Source organism: Syngnathus leptorhynchus, chromosome 8 (genome assembly GCF_054491065.1).
Source record: "Syngnathus leptorhynchus isolate UIUO chromosome 8, UIUO_Slep, whole genome shotgun sequence".
Classification (NCBI taxonomy): domain Eukaryota; kingdom Metazoa; phylum Chordata; class Actinopteri; order Syngnathiformes; family Syngnathidae; genus Syngnathus; species Syngnathus leptorhynchus.
The window spans coordinates 4,068,157-4,088,872 of record NC_141202.1 but is presented as its reverse complement, the minus strand read 5'-3'; the positions used below and the strand labels follow the sequence as shown (position 1 = coordinate 4,088,872).

The 20,716-nt window shown below is 46.4% G+C and overlaps 3 protein-coding genes across 8 annotated transcripts; all 3 read right to left on the bottom strand.

The window, feature by feature from the left end:
* Positions 1-13,655, bottom strand: arid1aa (AT-rich interaction domain 1Aa). 6 transcript variants are annotated; one of them, XM_085919011.1, is made up of 20 exons: positions 12,389-13,655; positions 9,696-9,911; positions 9,068-9,631; positions 8,886-8,990; positions 8,263-8,503; positions 8,100-8,189; positions 7,849-8,019; positions 7,100-7,400; positions 6,879-7,024; positions 6,693-6,778; positions 6,400-6,609; positions 6,116-6,320; positions 5,863-6,016; positions 5,612-5,781; positions 5,350-5,530; positions 4,772-4,897; positions 4,445-4,541; positions 3,387-4,227; positions 3,194-3,324; positions 1-3,108 (listed from the first exon to the last, which is right to left on the bottom strand). In XM_085919011.1, the coding sequence occupies exons 1-20, from the start codon at positions 13,295-13,297 to the stop codon at positions 1,270-1,272; spliced, it is 6,783 nt and encodes a 2,260-aa protein (XP_085775137.1). In that variant the 5' UTR covers positions 13,298-13,655; the 3' UTR covers positions 1-1,269. The 6 variants fall into 6 exon arrangements, with proteins under 6 accessions (XP_085775137.1, XP_085775139.1, XP_085775140.1 ...); XM_085919013.1 differs by having other exon boundaries at positions 5,863-5,998; XM_085919014.1 differs by having other exon boundaries at positions 5,863-5,998; positions 8,895-8,990.
* Positions 13,656-14,376: 721 nt separating this feature from the next.
* Positions 14,377-17,407, bottom strand: gpn2 (GPN-loop GTPase 2). Its single transcript, XM_085919019.1, has 5 exons — positions 16,529-17,407; positions 16,280-16,436; positions 15,963-16,123; positions 15,354-15,484; positions 14,377-15,195 (listed from the first exon to the last, which is right to left on the bottom strand). The coding sequence occupies exons 1-5, from the start codon at positions 16,997-16,999 to the stop codon at positions 15,123-15,125; spliced, it is 993 nt and encodes a 330-aa protein (XP_085775145.1). The 5' UTR covers positions 17,000-17,407; the 3' UTR covers positions 14,377-15,122.
* A 140-nt stretch (positions 17,408-17,547) lies between these two features.
* Positions 17,548-20,333, bottom strand: gpatch3 (G patch domain containing 3). The gene is made up of 7 exons (XM_085919017.1): positions 19,881-20,333; positions 18,958-19,415; positions 18,692-18,866; positions 18,368-18,427; positions 18,124-18,245; positions 17,921-18,048; positions 17,548-17,846 (listed from the first exon to the last, which is right to left on the bottom strand). Exons 1-7 carry the CDS (start codon positions 20,302-20,304, stop codon positions 17,663-17,665), a joined length of 1,551 nt encoding a protein of 516 aa, XP_085775143.1. The 5' UTR covers positions 20,305-20,333; the 3' UTR covers positions 17,548-17,662.
* Positions 20,334-20,716: the final 383 nt, after the last annotated feature.

The following is a 20,716-nucleotide window of genomic DNA, read 5'->3' as shown; positions in this document are numbered from 1 at the left end:
CATGAAACAGCTTAGGAAGATTTAATGTACATTTATTCTTACCACGTGGAACATATAGTATAAAGATTTCATACTGAATAAATGATATTCATTGAGCCAAAAAAGGGAGAAGGGGGGAATTTACATGTCTTAGCTACATAGTCTGAAATACAAATATGAAGAATCCATGACAGAAGAAAAATTTTGTCAAATGTGTACTTCATCTAGTTTGTGTTGTACCGGGAAACAACAGGTCGGAGCTGTGTCTGTTGCACTACTGAGCGGTGGCGGGGGGGGGGAGACCGGAGGAGCGGGTCTAATCAGCAGGAAGTGGAAGCTGCCGTCAGCTTCCATCCCTCACCAATAATACGTGAGAATAGTGACACAGACAGACAGACACAGAAAGAAGTGTAATGTACAACATTATATATATACACACCACAGCAAAGCTGTATTTGAAGTTGAAAACCAGTCCTAAGAGGTGATTTCTTTTCATAAGGGTAATTCATACAATCAAGGGATAAGAGGAGGTAAGGGTGTTTCTTGATACTTTGGGGAAGAAAGCCATTTTTTTTTTTGTTGTGTTTACACCAAACTAGAATGACCCTCCGAAGTCTAGTCGCGCCGCGTGGTCCGCTTCTGCGAAACGGAACGCTGTCCACTCGAGAGCAGTACGGTACGGAAAACGTCCTACAATCTACTTGCGCAGGCCTCCCCGGTGAAAGGTGTCTTGTCGGGTGCTAATCCGACGACAACGACTAGAACCAGTAGGCCACTTTTGTCGAGTCTGCTTCAGCTCGGAACGGACGACCTTAACAGACTCATTGTGCCCTCCAAAGGGCCTGGAGAGCTTAGGGCACACCACTGCGTCTCCCAAACTCACTGTAAACGAGACAGCAACTTTGGTTACGGTTTTTGTTTTTCAGCTATTTATTTATTATTTCATTTATTTCTCTTTATTAAAAAGTACCCCCTCCCCTCCCCCAAGTGGCAGAACAGTTTCTCTGCTCTCCGGTTGGCATTTCTTTCGCTAGTAGTGTCACTTGCTGTGGCTTCCTTCTCTGTTGTGAGGGGGCTCTGCGATGACAAGTCTAGGAGCGAGGATGCCCTCGGCCCGGGGAGGGCTCAGAGAACGGAATCTGAAGGTTTTTCATAAATAAGAGTCACTTTTAAATGTTCCTTGCCCTGTTACACGCAAGCCAGGAAAGCCGAGGGAAGAAGGGGGACGTGAGGAGAACGCCTCCCCCCTGCCCCCTTCTAGAAAAGAGGAGCCACGGCTCCCTACAGCTGTCAGGACTGGCCGATCAAAAAGAGTACATCACAGATAACGTGAGAGACCAGCGAGTTCATGAGGGGGGACACCGAAAGGTCGAGGAGCCGGGACTCGTGTAGTGTGAACTCTGAGTGGTTCTCATCCACCTTGGCTAACGCGTGCAGCGCCCGGGCGGCCCGCCTCATCATGTCCGGGCTGGTGGGCTCGAAGTGCATCCCCTGGAGGTGTACAAAAGAACTCTGGCTTTGCTGGAACTGGGTGGCCGCCAGACTATCCTCCAGGAAGCCCAGCAAGTTGCCCACACTGCCTTTATGAACGGCGATGGCCCGGGCTGCCAAGGTATCACCCTGGGCCAGGTTGGCCAGCAGAACCACGGCCATCTCCCTGCAGACGGCCACCTTCCTCTCTCCGACCAGTCGCACGAGATTCCCGTAGAGCTTCTCCATTCGAGCGAACGGCGGGGTGGCCAGGATGAGGTCCACGTTGTTGTCTTGGATGCTCAGCTTGCTCAGCGTCTCCAGGACCAGTCTCTGAGGGGACAAAGCGTTGTGTGGACCCAAAGTGGGGAAGGGGTCCTGGGCTTCCGCTGAAGGACAGACGGCCCAGTGGAGAAGGCCATCCAACAGAGGCAGGCAGATGCTCTCGGGGTAGACGGATAAGTCTAACTGGCCTGAGATGTTTGCCAATGTGACCAGCGTGTTTTCTCTCAGGAGCTCCAAGCAGTCCCACCACCATTCATCCCTTTGGCCCGTGCCTTCTTCTGTATCCTCATCTTTCTCGTAAGTGAGCGGGGCCTGTTTGCGTTCAGGGTGCCGGTGGTGGAGCAGTATGAGACGGCCCAGTAGCAGCAGTAGCCCCGGATGTTTGGACATCTCGTGGTCATTTCCTGGAACAAAAGAGAGGCTGCGAATGATATTGGAGATGCAAATGCAGCGGCGAGCTAAGGAATCCTGCCAGTTGGCTAGCGAGACGAGCGGCCCTTCATCTTTACTGTGAGGTTCATCCTCCAGGATCGTGTTGACCCGATGCGTTAAAACACTAACGACCGACGGGACGGGTCGGTTATTCTCCCCGTGATTTTGCGCCATCGTTTTAGACTCCGATTTGTTCTCCTCTTCTTTCGTGAGGGCGGGGCTCTCCTCCGAGCCGGTGGCTTTCCCTGAGGAGGATGTCGCCTTTGACCTCTCTTCATCCTCGTTCTTTTTCTCCTCTTCTGTCGGCGAACTATAGTCGAGGAAATCTTCACGGATCCGCCTTTTCAGCACGCTTTGAGGCACGGGTATTCGTTGTCGGCGCTCCAAGAAGTCTTTACGGGGTTCGAAGTGTGTCTGAATGTGTTCCGTGGAGTCTCCCCCTCCGGCGCTCCAGTGGCGCAATCCGCTGTCAAACTCCTGCAGTTTGCCGTGATTGTTGGTGTGTGCCGAAACAAACGGATCTCTCTTTCGTACCACCTTCAGAGGAAACTTATCAAACTTGCTGCCCTGTTTGGGTCTGTTCTGGAGCGACGAAGACGGCGACGAGCCGCTGTGGTCGGATGACGATCCCTTGTCTCGTCTGTCCTCTTCGCCGCTCTTCTCGTCTCCTGCTCGTGACTCCGAACATTCCTTATGCTCGTCCTCCTGTTTTATATGAGGCGGACTTTCCGCCTCTCGCTCCTCCTCGTCTTCATCCTCCGGTTCGATATCTTCCGTATGCGCTTCCTCTTCTTCTAAGCCGTCCGCGAGTTCTTTCAAAACATCGGGATCCAGTAGCGTCCTCTGGCCGGGGTCCCCCACCTCATATTCCCGCAGAATTCCAAAGATCTCAATGAGGCAACGTCTGAAATACTCAACCACCAATTCCAGTAGGCCGGGCAACTAATGGGAGAGAAACGTGATATTAGACATATTCATCAGATGTAGCAGAAGTGTGACAAAGCCCAAAAAAAAAAAAACGTCTCACCGTATTGAGATCAAAGGTAGAAATACTGCCGTCATCGTAGAGAAGAATGTTGATTGTATCTAAAGCCCAGGTACTTTCAGCTAATAGACCGGACTTTAATGACATCATGACCCGCCAGGCTTCTGGAGTTCCTAAGCGTAAAAAAGCACAATTAGCACAGTTGCACGATCAAGCACAGCCAAGAAAGCCTTACCGATATCTTTCATGGTGAGTCTGCGACGTGGTTTCAGAACAGGATGGGACGCTTCGACGGAGCCCATTGGGAACGGCATGTCTCGTCTTATTAAAGGTGACTGGGTCGCGTTGGGAACGACGTGTGCCGCCGGCACAGGAGGGCCGGCCTTTTGCATTTTCATCACTCCGTGCATGTAGGGCGATTTATTTGGCGATGTCCTGCTCTCCATAGGGCGGGGCAGGGAGGCTGGGCTGGAAACTTGTGGAATGTGGTTCTGCACGCCTTGAGGGGGCTGGTAGTTGGACTGCACAGAACGAGGCATCGGTTGACCTGGCCCCGCGGGACCGTAAGGAGGCTGCCGCGGCCCCACCTGACCGCCCCACTGGCCGTCGTGATTCATGCGCTGTTCTGATGACATCATCTCTTCAGAGCGGTTCATGCCAGGGTAACCCGGTCCTTGAGGCGGGCCCCCGGGTCCACCCTGCCTGCTGTGGTAGTTCTGATAGTTCATATCTCGCGGCCCCTGCCACATGCCGCCTTGAGGACCTTCTGGGCCTGACTGCATCATCTGAGGGGGCAAGGCGGGCTGAGAATTGGGCCCCGCGGCTCCCTGCAACCGCTCGCGTCCAAAGGGAAATGGGAACTGATTGCCTGGCCCGGGTGGACGGCGGTCAGAGCCCGGGTAAGGTCCGCTGCCGCTGTATTGATTGTACGGCTCTTGCTGTCCCGACGAGGGTGCCGGGACGCCGCCTTGCTGTTGTTGCTGCGGTGGCGCTTGCCCCCCTGGGAAAGGTCCACTATACTCGGCCTCGTGACGTTTCGAAGGAGGGTAGCCTCCTTCCACAGGACGCTTGTAGCCCTACAAATTCAATGAATTTTGTAATTCTTGTACAAAATGAGCATTTAGAAACAACAACAGGAAGTACATTTCCCCACTGTGGGATGAATAAAGTTCTATCAACCTCATCAAGTACTAAATACAACCTTATGCTTAATTTTTTGAATGGTGTTACAAGTAATAAGCATTATTAGGTATAATTTCAGCATTGCTGTTAGCATAGCATAATTAGTGTTACCTGCTGTTGATGTGGGTACATTCCAGGCTGCTGATTAGGGTAGGAGCCAGTAGGGGGCGTTCCCTGTCCAGGATACTGATTACCATAGGAATCAAGTCTGCAAATGTTACATTGCAACATCAGCTTGGCCATGAAAATACAAAAATTGCTAAATGCTGATGAGTCGGCTGTCTAAAGGAAGAATTTATTTTATATTTGAACCCACATAGGAAAATTTGTTTGAGATTTGTTTTGAAATTGTTTCAAAAACTTTCACTTGACAAGCTTGTCCAAAATGTGTTATCCAAAATTCAAACATTTAGAGATAAAGAGATTCTGTTAACCAACCGTGGTTGCTGTGGTGGGAAGCGATTTGGCGAATACATCCCAGTGTCGGCATTGGCAGGCATCATAGAGTTTGGCTGAGGAGCATTAGATCCTATGTTGCCTTCTGGACCCATTCCTGGTTCAGATCTGGAAAGAACATAATCACAAACAGAATTTTTAAGAATATGAAGAGATGTATGAAAAATACAATAGAGAAATATTGGACATCTATTCAGATCCTCTTTTTTTTTTGTCCCCAGTGACATTGGACTTGGAAAGTGGCTAGAAAAAAAAAAATAACCACACTGTATTGTGATTTTTTTTCTCTAGACAAGTTCTAATAAAACAAAATACTTTAGCGTTTAACTAAAACATCTAGTTAAATAAAAAATATGTGCACTTTTTGCATAAAACCTTTTCATAGCACTATAATGGCTTCAAGGTGTAATCAAAACAAATGAGTGGGAAGAAAGTGAATCCCTGTGTCAATTTAAGATGAAGCATTAATTACATGGTTCCCTGACCCATAAAGGAAATAAGCCTCTCGTCATTGGATTTAATGTCCTCTAAAATTCTAAATACCATTCACTATTTCTTACCTCCTGTCATAGGCTGGTCCATAGGGATATTGTTGTCTGGGCCCCATTGGCATGGTGCCCATGGCCCCGGGTGGTCCTCGGTTGAATGGTGGCTGCTGCTGTGGCTGTTGTGGCGCTTGCTGGTGCTGGTCGCCCGCCCCGCTGTTAGGGCCCTGGTTAGTGGGAAGAAACTGCTCCCCGACTGCAATCAGAATGAAAGCCCCGTTTAGTGCAAATTAACAGAGCAGGGGAAGCATTTTTAGGACCTATTCAATGTGCCTACCTTTCCTCATGTTGCTAAAGGGGTCCTTGTTGGGTTCGTAGGGGCCCATGCGCCCCTGCATGTCTGGGGTGCCCATGCCAGACTGGTAGGCAGAATTGGGTGTCATGTTTTTACGTGGGTAAGCGGGGTCGCTTACTTCGGAAAAGGGGTCCTGAACGTTAACACTGCTTCTAAAAAAATGGGGGCGGGCAAAGATGCATTTAGAATCGATCCGTTTAAAGCTTTGTGATTGGTTTTAGGAGGAAAGTCACCTGGAACCGGGTGCCATGGGGGGCATCTGGCTATGAGGAGTGGAGGCTGGGGTTGGAGGTTTTAAGTCTCCACCCTCAGCCATGGAACTGCTGGTCGACTGGGGAGTCTGAGGGCCCTGCAGAGAGCCCGACCCAGCTGTGGAGCAGAGGGACGCTTCAGTTTGGAAGCAGACAGACATGACACATCAATTTCATGAAATAGAAATGAAAGGCTTTTGTTTAAAAAATAAATAAGTGTGAGTGTAGAGCTAACCTGGCGAGGGCGGCTGGACCTTTGCGGTTTGATTCTTCTTGTTGTCTGTAAAAATCTCAGGAGGAGGATCTTCGCCACGCTCGATTTTACACTCAAAGGCATACAAACACTGGATGTACTGTTTCTTTAAAGAACTGGCAGCACTGCTCGATGTACCCACATTTAAGGATGTGGCCAAATCTCGCCATTTCTTGTTTTTATTCACCTGAGATACAGACAAAAATCTATTAGAAGCGGGTATTAGGAATTGCAATCAAATTGAAAATATGCACACTCAGCATTACCTGCGTCATGCCTCCGATATCTTTTACCGATACATATAGCCGGAAGAGGTCAAGGGGCTTGCGTCCCACGGCAGGCAGATTGGTCATGCCCATGGATTTCTCCTCGATGAAAGCCAAATAACGATCCACCCACATCTTTCTTTCAGGTTCCGGTCCTAACTCGTATAGACGCGTTATAACTTCACTGGTCATCGTAGAGGAATTTGATTTCTGTTTGAGTGGAGAGAAGTGAAAACCTTGCTTAATGCATTTTTTTTCCTTCCTAAAAAAAAAAACCAGAATTTTGAATTTACCTTTGATTTGGGCTCTGGCTTGGGGGTTCCACTTCCATCAACTTTGTTATTCATTTTATTGTTCATCTCTGGACTCTGAGCCATTCCTAGACACATTTAGGTTAAAAAAAAAAAAACATTCATTGGTTGGACTTGAAATAAGCAAAGGCGAAAATGATCAGAGTGCAAGCAATCTGTAAAACGTACCACTTGAGTTGTTGACCATGTTTGGCCCCATGGGGTAGGGGGATCCACCTTGGGTGTTCATCATTCCAGGCATGTTGTTCATAGGAGGACCATACGGGGGACCAGAGCCCATCATGCCTGGTGGCATGTTAGGATAACCAGACATCCTGGATGTAGAAAAATATTTTTAGTAAGGGGATAATGATCAAAAGTAAAGCAAATCCGCTCGAGAATCAACCAACCTGTTGTGCAACGAGTTAGAGGCGGGGTGCTGCATGGCTGCAGGATCCTGGGGCTTTCTGTTCATGCCAGGAGGGGGGCACATCGCTGAGCTAACCTGGGATGGCATGTTGCCCATGTTGGGGCCCATGTTAGGACCCATGCCGGGGCCGTAAGGACGCGCTCCCATTTGATTTGGCGGCATCCGTCCTGGAGGCATGCCAGCGTATGGTTGTCCCCCACCTTGACCTGCCATTGGACCCATACCCGTCCCAGGGTAGTTGGCATTTGGCATGTTACCATAACTGGGTTGCCGAGGATAACCTGAAGCGCATTTGACAAAATAGATCAGAAATCATTTGGGCAAAAAAAAAATCTGGAATTCAAAACCTAAGCTACAAATAATATTTGGGCTTTGTGAGGCACACTTTTGCTTCTTCAATGCGCTAGCAGTGAGAGCGACGTTCCCCGAGCAACAAGCCTTCGTCACAGTCTGAGCTCTACTGACAGGAGGCTCTGCTACGTCAGCTGACTTTCTGCTTCACGGCTATTAATAGCAGCAACAGAGTTAGAGGGAGGGAGCAGCGATAGCTTGCTATGCTGTGCCTGTGTACTGAAGGGATGGAGCCCATGTTTTTTTTTTTCGAATGAGAAATGTACACAAACTTCAAAATGCTACTTCATTACGTCAGGACAAACTTAAGTAATAAGTGTATTGATAACCAAAAATCAATTTAAAAGGAGGGGGGGAGGGTGAGAAAGAGATACACACCCTGGGGCCCATATTGTCCCCCCTGTTGTCCATATCCACCCATGGAGTTATTTTGTTGATATGGACTCATCCCAGGATGCATTTGTCCCCCTGAGGACTGGCGAGGCGACAAAGCAGAGGCTGACTGTGGGGAACCATAAGGGGGCATCTGAGGGTTTCTCTGCATAAACCCTAAAGTGGTGAAAGAAGAGACGAGGCTTGTTCAGACTAAGCTACGGTAAATCACAATTACTTTGTGACATTCGGTGTACCTCGGTCTGGAGCCAGAGGAGACTGGCTCATGCCAGGGTGAAGGCTACCATCTGACTGCACGCTTGATGGTCTCGGAGGCATCTGGTTGCCTGGGAAATTAAGATTCAAGTTAGAGCAGCTCGGGAAAGGTTTCGTTTTGAGACCTGGAGAAAAGCACCCCACCTGGCATGTTGGCAGGTGACAGTGGTCCAGTACGAGGTGTACTGGCACTGGCCGGGGAGCCGGCCGGGGAAGGCGATGGTCCCCGGATGCCCGGCAGGTGGGGGGACGTGTGAGGTGAAAAGGGCGACTGAGCCGGGTTGCTCTGCTCGCCTTGGCTGCTGGAAACACCCGGCGTGCTCACTCCGGGACTCAGGGCACCATCTGTACCAGTAGGCAGGTCATCAATGGAGCCAGACAGGTCCTGAAAACACATGAGGGACAACAGAAGTTATTAAAGTACATTCTGGTTATAAACCCAGTAAGCCTGCCTTGCACTAATAAACTCCAATATGAGAGCAAAAAAAAAAAAAAAAAATCTTTCTACAAAATATGTAATTATGGCCGTAGTTTTTCAATTGTGTTGAATTACACTCAATTCTAATGAGGTATTTTGGCTCCTTTATTTCATTACAAGAAGGAGGAGGTAAAATGGTACAAATGCTCTGTGTGATGTCGCTGCATCTTCATGACATTAACTCATGAATTGGGAATAGTCATTTGGAAACACACAGAGACGTAGATTATTATTATTACTCATAGGGGGGTGTGAAATGGGGAAGAGAAATTCTAGCATTGATGCATACATGACTGACCGGAAGGCTGGAGGGACGGCCCTGACTATCCTCTGGCCCTCCTTTTTGTTGAGAAGATGGCGGAGCATTGGACTGAAATGAATCTTGGGGTATCTCCTAAAAAAAGTAGCATTCTCTAATGCACATGTTTTGGAACCAAACAAAGACTTAAGATCCTCATCCGGGGGCCCCACCTGTTGTTGTGCAGGAGGAAAGCGTTGATAAGGTGACTGCTGTGCTTGCTGCTGCGGGTTCTGCGGGTATGCTCCAGACTGGCCCTGTGTGTGCTGGGGTGTCTGCGACTGCTGTTGCTGCTGCGAAGGGGGCTGCAGAGGCGGCGGCTGCGACGACGCCGGCGGCGGATAGTTGGTCTGTCCCTGTGATCCCGGAGGAGCCTGGGAGCCCGGCTGCTGGGGAGTCTGACCGCCTTGTCCCTGGTACGGAGACTGGCCTGGCTGTGGTGCCGACGCTTGGGAATACGGCGGCTGAGGCTGCGCGGGGCCTTGAGGTGCAACTTGGGATTGTGGGGGAATATGAGGCTGCTGATAAGGGGTTCCTCCTTGGGCGTGCGGTGCCGAGGGGGGAGGCTGGTGGGGTTGCCCCGGGTAAGGTGCTTGACCTCCTGGTTGTCCAGGTTGGGGCTGAGAGTAGGGTGTTTGATGCTGACCTGGGTGGGGACCCTGACCAGGCTGGCCGTAATACGGGCCCTGGCCCTGTGAAGCGTATCCTCCTGGTCCCTGCTGGCCATAAGATCCCATCTAAGCACACAAGAAACATTGTGAGCACAACTTAATCAAAAATACAATCAAAACAGGATCTTACCTGTGGACCATATGGCATCCCACCCATAGCTCCAGGGGTTCGCCCTTGCATGCCGACCGGGTATCGTTGAGGACCTGGGGGGCCGTAACTCTGGCCAGGATATCCGGGACCCTGCTGCCCGGTGGGAGGTCCTTGCTGTGACTGCTGACTGTAGGGGCTACTTGCACCGTAGGGTTGCCCTCTCATTTTCACCATTGGATCCATAGAACCAGGCGGCTGGAAGACGCAAGGATAAAAAAATAAGTCGGGTAAAATATGAACGTCATAACGGTCGAGTTGGTCTTTCCCAACATTTCTGAAACTAATTGGGAAATCTCACAGCACACCACCAAAATAACGTGACAAAAAGTATAAATGCTGAAATGACGATCTCATATCATCTCATTTTCTCACACTGATTTATTTTCATTCTTTGATATTCTTAATTTTAAATAGTTTTTATTATTAGAATTGTTTTACTTTCTGTACAGCACTTTGGTATTTGTGGTTGTTTAAGATGCTTTCTAAATAAAGTTTGTTTGGCTAACGTCACAAGTAAACAGTGATATACGTATATATTTATCTGCTAGCCCCATTCCAAACATCTCCCAGCTGTGTTCCTGTTTTGAATCTTGTCCAAGTATGTTTTTATAGCAGCAGAAGGCATTTTGGCCCCAGATGTATGACACCAAAATTTAAGGAAGTCCTTTCAAAACAAGAAAGGAGTGAAAAGGGAGAAAGCACAGATTCACTCCAGATCTGCTATCAATCATATTTTTATACATAGAACATCATCTTGTTGGGTTGTTTAGAATATAACAGACCTCCTCCATCACGGCCATCGTATTACATTGTAGCAAGGGAATTCCCCAAATGTGCTGGAGGAAATGCCTCATCAGCGTAACAACCTTTTTTTTTGTTGTTGCAAATGTTATGCCTTGCGTGACATTTAGCAACTGCGGTGTGATGAATTGAAATAAATAAATGCAGCACATGGCTAATCTGCATAAGACAAACTCCCTTGGTGGGTGAGAGATGGTGGACTGTTTTCTGATTGGCTTAAGAGGGGGGACTGGGGGGGAAATTCTTTGGAGTCAAACTTGTGTGGCATGCCAACCAGACGCAGGAGCTACATGCACACATCTTTGCAGGCGGGGCTAAAATGCAGCTTTTCTTTTGAAGCATAAACGATGCATTTTGAAACACGTATGCAAATATAAGCATCATATTCATAAAACTGTGCATTTTCTTTTAAAAATTGCCATTTATACGTAAGCCCCAAATTTCTGAAAAGTGCTGTGAATTTACAACAGTATGGGAAACATGAAAATGTCTGGGTGTTAATATATTGTAAACATGCCTGGCAAAAGTAATCACAATCCTGTTTAAAAAAAAAAAAAGTTTGGCAAAGAAGTATTGATTCAACTCCTTAGGTAAATACACATTTTCTTCGCATAGGCGAAATAGCTATAAGTAAACATCAATTCTTAACACAATACCTATTTTAGATTAGAAAGAATTTATTAATGTCAGAAGTTGGTATTTTTGTACAACACATTCACCCGAAGCCATTTCTAAGGAATATCTTACTTCACGTTTCTTTGCATCAACCACACTGTCGTTAGCTTTGCCTCTCTCCATTTATATTCATATTTCAGGGGTGTTGCATATAATTCCCACTTGAGTATAAAGTTCATTTAAACCCACATGAATAAATCAGAGTCAACATTTAGTATTTGGAAAGAAAAAGCGATAATGAAAAGAACAGTCAGTAATACCTCTGATGACCCTGAGATGATTCAATACTCCTTCTTATCAGCAACTGTTGCCTTGCATCACATGTAATTATAAATGGCCACATGAGCTGCGGCTAAGGAGCCAATCAGATCAGCGCTAGCATGTCAACCCGAGACCAACTATCTCCTGGCTTTGACAGCTCGATTTTTACCTCCACAATTCAAATCCCTGTTGCACGCTGCAATCTTGCAAGCTGCCTCCGCTTCATGTGGCCCGAGCCTTCTGACCGTTTACGGGCAACAACCAAGCATGTGCATCCCATCCCTATGCCGCACTCAGGTTCAAGTTGCAAAAAAACATTTGCGTCATTTTAGTGACATATTAGAACGACGTTGAAGTGTGTTTTCTTTAAAGCTAGAAAAGCAAGAGGCCATTTGATCTAATAGCGAGTTTGATTAAGAAGTATGTCTAGCATTCCTTCCGTCATAGCTTCCAAATTAATATGGAATTTTTTTTTCTAGATTCCAGCTTTGAACTACTAAAACAACGATTGTTGGAATCTTGTGATCAAATGGCACAAACTGTTTGTTTTAATATTTGGCTAAAGGTGTGCGTGGCAATGCTGAAGGGGGTTGAAACGAAGCGTTGCCCCTCGATGTGGATTCGAGCTGCTCTAAAAGTCGGGCCTTCGTGGCTACGCCAAAGTCCTCAACGCTGTCTACTTTCGACGACTTCCCTCGTCATCTCGCCCCGCTCTCGTGTCGGTTTATATCGTTCGAAGCGACGGAAAAACGACTGTTTTAAGGGCTGCTATGAGAGAGGGAAACACACACGAGAGGCAGCCATTTTAGAGTCTTAGCGAACTAGTGTAGCAGACAATGGCTGGCCTACTACGTTGTGAACTAGTTAGGAGGAGGGAAGGAGACGTGGAGAAAAAAAAAACACCATGGCCTTCGCGTTGTGGTGTGATTTTTTACCTGGCTTCGAGCTAGCGGCTGCCCGGCGCTTCCCGGGCTCATAGGCGACGGGTGATGGCTTCTTTGTTGCCAAGCCGGATTGCTGCCTCCATACTGACCGCTAGCGCCCATGTCTGTTGCCCCTTTGCTAGCTCCCTCCTGGCTGGTGTAGTCGCTAGGCGGGTAGTTGGAATAAGCCCGTGTGGAGCTCGGCGACGTCAGGAGCTTATTGAGCGTCGGTGTGGATGTCGGCTGCGGGTTTCCGATGTTATATCTCTGGTTATTGTAAGATCCAGCCATGGCCGTGGGTCCTCCTGCTGGTGCTTGCTGCTTAGCTGGCTGCCCCCCAGCTGTCGGCGCCTGACTACTACGAGGCGAGTTCATAGCGTACGCCTGGCCTGGATACGGAGTCCTGTTGGGGAACGGACTGTAGTTGTTAAACTGGTGGTTGGAAAAGTCATGCGAATTGGGTTGGTAAGGGTCCACGATGTTGCTGGGCTGAACGGTCGGACCCGCAGCAGCTGCCATGCCAGGGCTTTGTTGTCCGCCATGTTGATGAAAAGGGGCCCGACTGTAGTGCTGACTGTATCCGTACGACGGTGGAGGGAAAGCTGGGTTGTGATGGTGCACCATACCCGGGTGATTGTTTCCCTCCGGTCCGACGGTGTCATTCTGGTTATTATTGTTAGCTCTGGGCGGGTTCCCATTCCCGTTCTTCATCTCAGGCTCCCCTCCTCCTCCTGCATTTCCAGCGTCGGCGCCGTCCTGCAGATCCCCCCGGCCCGGCGATTCGCCTTCCAAGCCGGGCTGCTTTTTCTCCGACTGCTTCTCTCCCGATACCGTGTCCTCCTTGGGTTCTCGATCCGGCTTTTTGAGTTCGGAAGGCGGGCTTGTGTTCAGAGTGGCGGCGCTGGCGACCTGAGCGGCCATGATATACCCCCCACCTCTCTCCCTCTCTCGGCGAGTCAGGCACAATCAAAAGCTAGCATGGAACATGAATAATTGTTTAGAACCATTTATCCCGGTGCCGATTCATCCCCACCCGCGAACCGGACCGAATCCGGCTGCCACCCCTTGGTTCCGGTTCCGTGAGTGGGTTAGAGAGATGACTGGCGCTCCATACAATGCGTAAAAAAAAAAGCGAGAGAAATTGTTGTGGGAGTTATGTTACTGAGCCCGGGTAGAGGCAGGGAGCGAGCCCAACCAACACGAGGCTTCGTTAGATACAGCCATTTTACTGAGCCGAGCAAGGGGGTGGAAAACCCGGACTGGATCAAACCCTGCAAGTAACCATGGACGGGATCTCCGACGTCCTTATTGTCTTTTCTCTACTTCTCTATAACGCCAATATATTACATTACACCGGAAAGCACTTTATGTTCATACAAGTTGTTTGCAACTTTAAATGGATCATCAATATTCTTGAAAATGATCATCTGTGGGATTTCCTCACATGTTTGACTATAACTTTGTTTCTCCTCACTCACCACATGTATATGAATGGTTTCTTTTTTTGAACCCATTGGATTTGATGTTTTTTTTTTTTTTTTGCTGTATTAATGCAACCAACCCACACAGCAGAAGGAGGAAGCCTTGCAGCAATAGACTAGCAATGCACATTCCCTCTTTTCCCTCCCTCCCCTCTCTGTCTCAGTGCTGTGCAGTGGGGGATGGGAGGCAGGCAAGTCTGCAGCTCTCACCCCAATAACATTGAACCAACAGTCAGCCCAGACCTTATCTAGCAGCCTGTCTGAGGGGAGGGTGTTAAAGTGCAAGCGTGGACACTTTGAAAAAAAAAGTACAGAAAAACAAAGACACTTGGTGCTTTTTTTTTTCCTTTTCTATCTTCAGTGAAGAAAGCAAAGACTGTGGCATCCATGAAACGCAGAGAGCAGCAGGGGAGGGGTGTGATGAGAAGTGTGTGCGTGTGCAGAAGGCTGTTTGCTGCTGATTAAACGGATGAAACACACGGACGTGATCAAATTGTTGTTTTCATTTATTTGGAATTCCATTTGTTACTTCAAAACTCTTCCTCTATCTCATAGACACACATCTTCCTGTAGGGGGCTTAAGGGAGAAGGGGGGGGGGGGGGGCAGGAGGTACCAATGAGGAGGCATAGTTGATCACATGTGCAAACATGGGAACACAATTTAACATTGTGCCTGACACACACTCTCAATGCATGGATGACTGGAGGCGAGAAGAAATTAACGTTCACCATGTTTTATGATTTGATTTAGCTTTACTTTGATGATGCATTTAATACTTTATTTAAATTATCAACTGTTTTAAGATTTGGAAGGAGGGTGTGTTATAATACGATTATAACAACAGTGGTGGAAAGAGTAAAAAGAGAGTTTGAGGGTCTTCCATCCCAAAGAGCAGACACAGGGCCAGTTGTGCAGAAACACAGATTTAATGTGGCTTCCTCTCCCCGCCTGACTTAATTTTTCTGCTCCGGCTGGAGGGAAAATCTGGAGCGGATCTTCAGCGAGCAGACTCCTCCGTTTTGGGAGCACGTCGGCTGCCACCCGCTGGAGGAAAGCGCACATGCAATCCCCAAAGGACATTCACTTTCTCATGAAGCATCATCCCCCCCCAGTGCATTCTATAAACATTTCAATAAAACAGAATATCTAAATAAAACATGTTTTTTAGCTTTTATGGCAACGCGTGTCCTTCAAATGTCATTCCTGTGTTCGTCTACTTCATCCATTAAAGGTTATGAGCGGGCATCATTTCGTATTCCTCTCTTCAAATATCCATCAATTCCTCCTCCACGGTCTTCTCGCTGGTTTCAAGGTATTGCTCTTGAACTCCTAGAGTTCTGGAAAGTCCGTTGTTAAGGCAAATTCTTTTATTCAAACATTTCCGCTCAAGAAGTTGGAAGTACAGTCAGCTTTTCAAACCACTCCCGTAAATGGTGGTAGTTCAATAAGCAACATGAGTCAGCGTTGAGTCACCAGAGCTGCTAGAAAAGGATACGAGGCAAACTCAAAGTCTGCCCCTACGGCAGCTGACATCATGGCCTGAAGATTCCTCTCCTCCAGGTCTCCAAAGCAGCAACCGTTGGCTTTGTCCACTGCCCGCAATACCCGCATCATGCTCTCTTTGTCCTGCATTTACAGAGCACACAACTTGAAGTAGTCCAAAAATAACCGACTGACACCAGAGTACAACGGGACGTACATCAGACCCAAAGTTAAGATCAGGTTTTGTCTTGGTCTGAAAAGTTACCGAGCTGGATAACAGCGGTTACCGTGGTAACAATCCCTCTCGGAAAAGCAGCGTGTAATTCCGGTGACGCGTATCTCAAGCACTGTGGACTAAATTTTCAGCAGCAGCGTTTATTTTTTCATACTGAAATGTTGGGCGTATTTTTCATTAATTAGTGGATTTTTTTTTGTATTTGTTGAATTGGTATCTTCTGGTTGCTAATGACAAGAAAATATCTACAGACTAAAGATCTACTTTTGTACTTTTATTCAATTTAAATAAGAAAAACATTGTGGCACCTCTTGTATAAATCACAATAACAGCATTTTTTTTTTTAATATATTACTAGAACCTTTTGGGGTATGAATATATAAATACCTGAACATTGAGAGACACGAACGAGACGAGGCTGTAATCTTGAATGACCTCTGCCAGCTTTTCGTTAAAACGGCGAAATTTTTTGAAGAAAGGATCAGCCGCCAGATGATCGAGAAGATACGTCAGGTCCATGACTTCAGTGTAGAAGTCCAGGTTGAATGCTGGTCAACAAATAAAGACATTAAATGAGAAAGTAATAATATAATGGAATTAATAGCAAAACTGTGCACCATTTTGTGGACATCAATGTCTCACGCAAATAGGTGGAGTCTTCAATTAATGAAAAATATTTTACAATTAAGTTGGAATATCCCTACCTAGTTTGCCATAATGTTCGATTAGGTCCATCTTGGAGAGGATGTTGACATGAGGGAGCTCCACATGCAGCATGGTGGACAGCGAGGTGCATAGCACAGAGATGAACTTGGCTGGATCAGCACAGTAGTGAGAGTCCACAAGGTGCACACATGTTAGCTGAAAACAAAAAAAGATCTACATTTAATGACTTTGGATACCATCACCAGACAAGATTGTTATACAAATATTATCCAATCGATTGCACTCACCCTAAAATTCCACTTTCCCAATTGCGAGAATATGTTTTTCACCGAATTCTGATGTGTGTACAGCTCCACCTGCCCAGGACAATCAAACAAGAAATAACAGTCCGGGTTCTGCTTCAGTTTATCCTGCAACCAGTCCAAGTTGGCCTCCACATACTCCATGCAATAAAGCAGCCCGCCATTGGGTCCCAGTTTCAGGCCGTCCATGACATCATCCAAAGTGACAAGTTCGGAGATGTCCACGGCACAAGTGTACGGTAGTACATCATTGGCCGGGTCCATATTTACCACAACTACCTTACGTCCGAGGTGGGTGAGGAACTCCTGCATGGCCTGACAGTATGTGGTTTTACCCGAACCCGGTGGTCCGATCACCACCTGGCCGAATCGGAGCGTTTCTCCTTTGAGCGTAGACATACTGTAGCAAAACACGTGTGCCGTCCGAGGGGGGGAAAAAAAACTTTTTTGTTGCATCAAACTAGGTCAGGGCCGGTGATCTGGTTAAAAGTGTCATCCCTGTATTTTATTGTTACATTATGTATAGTAAAAACCAGACACAAACCATTAGACGCGTGGTGGTAATGCAAATCAACAAGCACTAACCAGTCAAATGTAAACCGGGATGAATAATTCAGATGCCAACCAATTAGTACAACAAGCCGGTATTGAAGTTGCGAAATTCAAAGGAAGGAAAAAAAAAGAGTTTAAAAGCAAAGTAGCCACTTGCGGCTTCCTTTTGACGATATTGGCGTTGCAAGCAACTAGCCGCCGCGCTAAAATCTAATACATCCGGGTCACCTAAATGTAGGTGTTTCAAAATAAAAGCTTTTGATGACGCAATCGTTCCAATGAGATCTATTATTATAAGATTGACTTAAATAAAATACATGTTCTGGTTTTATTCATCAATGTTTTGTGTAAATAGAATATGAGGCTTTCATCCATTTAATTTACTTGAATGTAGAATCTCATGTGTTTGATAAAAAAATGAAAAGACAACATCATCAAAACGTACAAAAACATAGGAAAACAAGAGTTTACTCAATTTGAACGTGTCATGGTTATGAAATTGAGACAATTACGAAATGATGAAACGCTTGAATTCTTCCAGCATTCACGTCATCACATTTTTTTCTGTCATCTTCGTGGCCCAACGCTGCCCCCAGGCTGCCAGCCTCTGTACTTCATGCTGTTGTTTTGTTGTCGTCGAAGCAGAGAGTCCCCCATATCAACGTCTTTGGGTTTATCATAGACGGTACTTATGTGGAAATCTTTTCTGTTCCTTTTACCGGGATGTAGGAGTAACTTTTCACCGTGATATCTGTGGAATAAACAGCGATTACAGTGATATGTAAACAAGAAAAACATTGACCTATTTTTATTTTGAAAACTCACCCAAACCCTCGTTTGCAGTGTGGATGTTTGCCTTCATTCTCCAGTGCGTCGGCTATCCCAACTTGACTGCTTCCCAAGCCTTCACCGTCCTTCCATCCTTGCTTTTCCATGACGCGGCGGCCAAATCCCTAACCAAACAGTAAAAACAAGTCAAACATAAAATTCCACAGTGAACCAATGTGTATTTTAGATTAATTTTGTACCTTAGTGAATTTCTCAAAACTGCCAATGGCCTGATTATGAGCAGCTCCATCTTCAAGACCATCCCGAAGCCTTTTCTCCAGTCGCATCCGGACGTAGTCCCGAGCATCCATGTCACCGCCATCTGTAAAAAAAAGAAAAAAAAGATAACACGAGTTTCAGAAATTATGTCAAGAGTGAAGGTTAAAAACATTTTGGGATCATTTGCATCATTCAAGTAAAAAAAAGTCAAGCAATACAGAATACCTTTATCATAGTAGATGCTCATGTCGACATCCCAATCATCTGCCGTTTGCTCGTCAAAATCTGAAAAAGGTGCACAAATGACAGAAATTACTCAAAATGAGTGTTGTGTGACTGATGTTTGGGTCTTGGCCACTAGAGGGCAGTATAATAAAGAACTAGAAAGAGCTTGATGAAACAGAAGACTGACAAGCTGCAATGATTTTTTGGGGAGGATAAAGAAGATATCGTGAGCATAGCAAAAATAATGGATTGATGAAAAAAAAAAAAAAAAAAAAGGTAGGTTGGTGTGTATATAATTTGAGACAACAGTACTGTCGTGTTTACCTCCTTCTTCTTCCTGCCAGTACTGAGCATCAGTGTAGAACACTAATCCGGAGCCACCTTTTTCCCACTTCAACTCAATTTCTTCTTCAAATAGCCTTTCTTTGCTTCGCTCTTGGCTTGTAACGTCCTCGTGCAATGCTTCATGACGCTCCCACTCCTCGCAGCAGTCGTCGTCCTGCAACCAAAAGAGAACGTCACTTGCCCATATTGTTCTAAATTGACTTTAGATTTTCAATCTACAAAAAATCCAAAAGTCTTGATCTTACATCATCTGCATTTGACTGCACATCCTCCTCCCCCTCTTCTACTTGTGGCTCATCATTCTCAATTGTCTCGCAGTGGTCATCCAGCTGTCTGCTTGCCGACATTTGAACGGGTAAAGTGCCCGGCCCGCATATTTCATGGCCAGCGGCTGTTAAAACAGTCTCTTCTGTGGCAGGTAGTGTGCAAGTTTCCTGGTACTGGAAAGGTACGTTGCCATAACGACGGTTGGAGCCAGTCTTGGGGAACGTGAGGCCCAATTTGCGAATAAGGCGGGGAGGCAGCCGACACGACTGGATGAGCTGTAGGAAGACTTTGACTGACGTGCCCACATTGCCATTCTGCATCAGAGCGGGTGGATTGAGCTCAGATAAAGTCTTGAGGTCGGACAGGGTGAAGTGTTCAGTTTGGGATATCCGATGTCGCTGTTCAAACCTCGTCTTGTACGGGAACTGATCGTCATCTGGGGGGAAAATGTTATTAAATTAAATTATACAGTCATCCTTTTTTAACGGCGGATAAAACCAGCGCGAAGTACGATCACCAACAAGAAGTACTGGGCAGGCTAACGAGTTAGCGGAAAGATGCTAATTCGCGATCGTGCTAACACACGAAAACGGACTTCTAAAGGAATGTAAACAAACATTTGGAGCAATACTACAATGTCCTTAATTTTAAATGTTTTTTTGATTTGGAGAAAAAAACCGCGATGTAATGAAGCCGCGATAAACGAAACGCGAAGTAGCGAGGGATTTTTGAAGTACCAAAATAGTTCTTACAAAGGAAAATTGCATCATTGTAAAATTATGTGCATTGTTTTGGTAGTTTGTAGTGTGTAAACTAGTGAGATTTAGACTTGCAATGCCTCATACTACCGATTATTTGTAATTGTGAAATGAAATATTTGGGGGAAACAAGACGAACTTACCATTGTGTTGTGATACTTTAACTCTTTTAATGACACATCTTCTGGACAGCCAATTACCCTTGAAGTCGATCCAGTGGTTTCCTGCGTACATCCTGACGAATCTGTCGGCGTGTTCGTTGTTGACCATAACGACACAACAGCAGGTTTTGGTCGACTCTTTCGTCTTTTTACTGCAATTGTCATTAGCCGCCGCTAGTGCTAGGTCGCTAGCGGACGACTTCTCCCCGTCCTCCTCGCTTCCCCCGCACGTTTGAGGCTCCCTATGCACCTCTGGCCGATGGCGGTAATGAAAACAAATGAAGCCACCGCTCTCTATGAACTGACTGAAATAATTCCGGAGGTCCGCCGAGTGGAAAGCGGCGGGGATGTTGCTAATAACTAAAAAGACGCCCTGAAAGTCCGCCATGTTTTCCTTCGTCAACATTATTTACTAGTGTTGGCTTGTGAGTGAACGAGTCGTTCAAAAGCGCAAATCTTTTCTGTGAACGAATCGTTTGAACGAATCTTTTGAGAGAACTGATGATTCGAAAGATTCAGTTCACTTAAAAGAACTGGAATTCACATCACTAGTACACTCTTCAAAAGTGTGACCAATTATTCTACATTTCCGGCACATTATTGAATAATAATTTAAATAGTAAAAGTAAGTAAAAGTAAACAACTTTTTAATGAAATGTCTGAATGCATCTTGAAGGAACATAAGAATTTGATCTTAAAATAGTTCATTAGACATCTTGTGCATGAGAGTATGAAACTGCTGAGTGTGTGACAGTGGGAACAAAACAAAATATGTGGTTGGTGCAAGGACGTCTGCGTTCCAGAACAAAAGATAACCC

Coding starts and splice junctions, on each gene's coding strand:
- arid1aa (XM_085919011.1), bottom strand. CDS start 13,297: ATGGCCGCTCAGGTCGCCAGCGCCGCCACTCTGAACACAAGCCCGCCT. Junction 8,020..8,099: donor TCCTCTGGCTCCAGACCGAG/GTACACCGAATG, acceptor TCACCACTTTAG/GGTTTATGCAGAGAAACCCT. Junction 4,228..4,444: donor TGTACCCACATCAACAGCAG/GTAACACTAATT, acceptor TTGAATTTGTAG/GGCTACAAGCGTCCTGTGGA.
- gpn2 (XM_085919019.1), bottom strand. CDS start 16,999: ATGCAACAAAAAAGTTTTTTTTCCCCCCCTCGGACGGCACACGTGTTT. Junction 16,437..16,528: donor TGGGAAAGTGGAATTTTAGG/GTGAGTGCAATC, acceptor TTTTGTTTTCAG/CTAACATGTGTGCACCTTGT. Junction 16,124..16,279: donor CGAACATTATGGCAAACTAG/GTAGGGATATTC, acceptor TTTGTTGACCAG/CATTCAACCTGGACTTCTAC.
- gpatch3 (XM_085919017.1), bottom strand. CDS start 20,304: ATGTTGACGAAGGAAAACATGGCGGACTTTCAGGGCGTCTTTTTAGTT. Junction 18,246..18,367: donor GAGCATCTACTATGATAAAG/GTATTCTGTATT, acceptor TTTTTTTTACAG/ATGGCGGTGACATGGATGCT. Junction 18,049..18,123: donor GTTTTGAGAAATTCACTAAG/GTACAAAATTAA, acceptor CTGTTTGGTTAG/GGATTTGGCCGCCGCGTCAT.